The sequence below is a fragment of the Stegastes partitus genome, unplaced genomic scaffold (genome assembly GCF_000690725.1).
Source record: "Stegastes partitus isolate 25-593 unplaced genomic scaffold, Stegastes_partitus-1.0.2 Scaffold369, whole genome shotgun sequence".
Lineage (NCBI taxonomy): Eukaryota > Metazoa > Chordata > Actinopteri > Pomacentridae > Stegastes > Stegastes partitus.
This window is the reverse complement of record NW_007578100.1, coordinates 529189-534182: the sequence shown is the minus strand read 5'-3', so window position 1 is coordinate 534182 and position 4994 is coordinate 529189. Positions and strand designations below refer to the sequence as shown.

Below are 4994 nucleotides of genomic sequence, written 5' to 3'. Positions count from 1 at the left end.
GAGCAAAAACAGTTTGTTGCCTAAATCACAGCTCACCGTTCTTTTTCACTTTTCTGTTTAATTTCTACGACAAACTGAGACGTTCATACGCATAAATCTTTACTGAGTTGGAAACAGACACAACTTAGAGTAATGGATTTTGTTTTCCTTTAATATGTCACCCAAGTGTACTTTCTCCTAAGGAAACAAATTCAGGAACGTGCTCAGAAAGACGTTTCTTCTCCGTCTCGGTTGGGACAATGTGTAACAGTTCTGTCTGTATCACAGCCATCAGCCACATAACAACACATCTTTCTTAAATTTACAGCTTCGTTGATAATACTCTGTCACACTGTTGTATTCTGGTCTTTCTGTCTAACTTCTGACCTTTGAACCCAGTAGTGAAGGGGGCTTATCAGTGCTGCAGCAATGCATTATGGGACATGAGTGTGTTCTTAACCAGTTTGAGTCCAAAGTCAGCTATTAATTAGAATGACAAGTAATGTGGTTGTAATGTGACCAGACACTCACTTGATTGCACGTCAGGAGGAGAACTGTTGGGATTCTAGTGTGTTGTTGTGATTGAACTTTAAGTGAATGAATGAATGAATGAATGAATGAATGAATGTGGGTGAGATCAGAGGCTCAGATTGTCCTGAAGATCCAGTCACACGTGGTTTTAATAAAACGATGCTGCTCAGTGAAGTGAAGCAGGCGGACAGCTGTACATTATGTCTGCATGACTTCACTGCTGCTGTGACACACTTTCATCTTATTATATAATACGCAGCAACACTTATAGAGGCACATTTAGGCTTTAAAGGGTGAAGCACAAACATGAGAATCAATCAAAAATGGCACATTTTAAACACAATCCTGGGAATAAAATGAGCCATATTTCATATTAAACCTACTACTGGAGACACATAATAAGACAGTGAGATTTAAGGGACAATAAAGCAGGATAATGTCAATATTAACACACTGGAGCTGCACATGCTCTGATTAAAACAAACACAAAATATGATCATAAAAAACATGAGATAAAACTACTTTTTTTCCCCCAACTATGTCCTCATCAAACTGGACTCCAGCATGTGTTATGGCGACACAAGTTCACCTCTTACCTCTGAACCAGAAGCCTGCCTCTGCTGCTGCCTCTTCCCCGCACATCCAGCACCAGCGACCCGCAGCAAACCGTCCCTGGAAGCCCGCAGCCGGAGCACCGAGCCCCCGGCCCCGACCGTCATCCGAGCCCACATCGTGCACCTCGAGTCCCCGCTGCAGCTCTCTCGCTCACTCGCTGCTCCGGATGGAGGAGTCAACTTTGAGTTTTTCCCAAACTCTTTGGACTCCACACTCTGGAGTTTCTGCTTTCCTGGCAAAAACACATGAAGCGCAGCGGTTGGAGGAAGGAGCAAGGACTTGTGGGAAATGTAGTTTATGTGTTTTTATTCGCTCTGCATCCTGGTTGATGCAATTAATTCATCATTAGACTGTGTCTACTAAAAAATACTAATAAAATCCACAGAGTGTGCACAGATTAGATTATATTGATTAATGATAAATCCAAATATTAGTCTGGACCACTTACGCAGAATCAGCACTAAATACTGAGACCATCAGGAAATCTCCCCCAAAAAATCTCCCAAAGATAAAGATAGCTCAGTTTAACTTATGTCACACATAGAAAAAAGTGGATTGAGTACATAATATGACCTATAACTCTTTTATTACCAGTATTTTTCACTAATTGGTCAGATAAATGTGCGTAATATCCAATATTAGGGGGTCTTTATCTTTAACCCTTTGAACTCCAGCCAGTTTCTGCCTGTTTCTTTGCTCCTGACACATTTTTACTCACTGTGGGCTCATTTTTCACTGCAATATAAAGTCCTCTATGGAAACTGGAAATGGAAAAAGCACAGACGATGTTAAACACTGTTTTACACTGTATTTATGGGGAAAAGTTCGAGGGTAATTGCATGTAAACTCAATCAGTGCCTCCCACTTGACCCCCTTAGAATCAGCTGGCTTGTTTTTGCTAAATAATATTTATTGAAGAGATGCAAAATTTTGCCTTCATAGTATGAATATTTCCACGTTATGGGCCCTCGAAGTATCTGAGTTTGAACCTTCAGTATGTGACAACTTGTTTTGATCAACCACCCATCCTACATGGTGATATGAGCCTTCAAAGTTTACTCAGAATGCACTTTTTCCAAATTTCCCACTGTAGATGAGATAGCAGATTAAGTTTCTACGACTCCTTATCATAGATGTTAAACTGCTGCAGTTCTACTGTCATATATTGGTGATGTATTGATGCACAGAGTTGGTTATAGAAAAAAATCATGTTAAACACAAAACAGTTTTTGACAACTGAAATGGATGTAAAATTGATTTTGTTGCTGTTTTATTTATAGAGCTGAATGGGTTTATTTAGTCCTGAAAATGTGTCTTTCTGATGTACTGTGAAATTATGAAGGCTCAGAAAAGTATGATAAATTAAAAACCGCAAAATTTCGACCCACTCCTGTTTATTTTGAGGGCCTGGACCTCAAACATTATCCATAGTGGGAAGGTCAGGTTTTGTATGGCTTCACTAAATATCGCAGGTTTTTGTAAATAGATAAAATAATAATAGTATATATAGATATAGATATGTATTAAATGTGCTGATTTGTAGAGGGTCCAGCAAGAACTTTAGTCATATTTGACTGATTTCATGGGAACATATTTAGAATATTTTGGTGGTGTTTTTATCTTAAGCTGTCAACAAAGACACTTTAATACTCTTCTGTCCTTTATGAACATTCATTTTTATTATTAAACCCTTTATTTTTTAAATTCTGCATTTTAACTGGGAGCATAGCAGCATTAACAGCAGGGATTTCTTTGTTTCTGAAGGTGTTCAGGCTCCGATAAAACTCCCACCTGACTCTGATATTTGCCCATGTGGGTATTTGTGAGTGTGTTTATCCCCATGTACCCCATCACGCCCTCCACCCAGATCATTGAGTCATCCTTTGGCCTGAGCAGCTAATTATAACCCCGTGTCTCGGCTGCTATTTTAGGCCCCGGAGCTCCTGCAGTTAGCATGTTTGGAGGGGTCTGAAAAGATTTCCTGACTCGCCTCTGACTGTCTGTACGGGGCAGCTGGGGTGGGCTAAATCAGAACATAGACACACAAACATAGTCAGTAGTAGGAGGGCTTGGTTCTGGGGCGTCCTGCAGTTGCTCAGTTACTCATGAGGAGCAGCGACCTGAGGCCAGACCTCTACTTTTCCTTTGGTTTTTAGACCAAACACTGGGATTAAACATTTACAGCTGGGATCAAATTTGAGCTCTGTTGGATTATTTTCATCTCTGTGCAGCTCCCGGGGAACTTATGTGGACATTTAATTGAATTTACTGCCGTTCTCGTGGGTGCAGACACATGTTTTGGCAATCGCATGTCACAAGAGCGACTGACGAGAAGAAACAGGCAGAAAACACAAGGCGGCGTTTGTTCATGGTGACAGAAGGTAGGTGGCTCCTGGTTTATGTCAGACTGGTTTTATCCAATAAAACACACCTGCTGCGGTTTGTCGAGTTCAGGCAGGTACAGGCGGTACATTAGAAAGTCAGGCAGGTTAGCAGAGGAACTCGTCTGCTCATTCATTCACTCTGTTAGTCTTCAGATAGGAGCCCGTCGTGTCCTTTGGAACATGATTCAAATTCCAGCAGCATTGTGCCCTTAATGGTTTGACAACCGGCTCTAATAATAGCGCTGATAAATCAGCTATGCACATGACCAGTTGTTTTGTCTTCACAGACCGAGCTGATGTGTTTTCTGGCCCTCTCACATGACATATTCTGACATATACACTCACAACTTACTGCATTATTTCATTATTTTCATCCTTCAACGGCCTCCCCCAGCAGCTTCATCTCTATTTGTTACTCACAACAGAATGAACAATTCCAGCAGCTTTAGTCCTCAAACTGCTGGTATTTTCCACAGCTGACTTTCTAATCACAAACTAAGCATCTATCTATAGTCCACGTTAGCAATCCAAGTTATTCACAGCCCACCTCCCTCATGCACTGTTTTAGTGGATCAACAAACTCTTCATTAAGACTTGTTGATAAGTTAACGGCAGCTGGAAATACTCTCTAGAAGCACTAACAGGCGATTTGACTTTAATGTTGCTGCTGAACAAGGTTGCGCTCTGGATCGCTTACTGACCTCAACTTCAAAGTTCTTCCATTTCTGAGTCGGCAAATCCTCGGACTGGTTTTAAAGGCACGTTATCTTTGTAAAAAACACAGAGATGACGTTATTTATTGGCCCCAGAAACTTTAAATACACAAAGAATTGCTGGATCTTCAACCTCCTGTAACTAATAATCTATGATGTGTCATTCTGTCTGGAAACTTAACCAAATACGCTTAAAATTATATTATAATTATAATGATAATTGCATTTCATCAAATGTACTTAATTTTACATGTCTCACTTAAAAGTTAAGGGTTTGGTCTAATCAGATTCTGTAAGAAAAAAAACAAAAAAAACCCCCCAAAAAACCCCAAGAAATTCTGTGCAACAACAACAACAATAATTTATAGAGCACTTTTTAAAATCCAAATCACAATGTACTGGCCATCGCAGCACAATGAATCTAAGCTATGCTAAGCTAAGCTAAGATAAAATAATACTTTTATTAATCCCACAGTGGGGATATTTGCAGTGTTACGGCAGCAAAGGTAGTGCAAAAGATGTGCGAACTAGCTCACTGTTCTTGCAAACCATCAGACATTAAGCATCTCTTCATCCTTTATTTTCTCTGAAGACGAGCAGAGATGTCGAGGCCTCCTTCCTCCCAGACGACTCCTCAGTCCTACAGGGTCAGTGAGAGAGATCTGACCGAGATCGAGCTGCATTCTGTGGACTCCATCAATGACCTGCACCGGATACACTACGAACACAGCCACAAAGGTATACACACAATCTAAACACAGCCACAAAGGTA

At 40.5% G+C, this 4994-nt stretch overlaps 1 protein-coding gene across 1 annotated transcript in view; it reads right to left on the bottom strand.

Annotated features, from left to right (window-relative positions):
- Positions 1–1272, bottom strand: part of amt (aminomethyltransferase) — a 12600-nt gene extending 11328 nt beyond the window's left edge. Inside the window, exon 1 of the mRNA XM_008284725.1 lies at positions 1107–1272. Coding sequence (XP_008282947.1) covers positions 1107–1241 — 135 coding nt within the window. The 5' untranslated portion in view covers positions 1242–1272. The remainder of the gene's footprint in view (positions 1–1106) is intronic.
- Positions 1273–4994: the final 3722 nt, after the last annotated feature.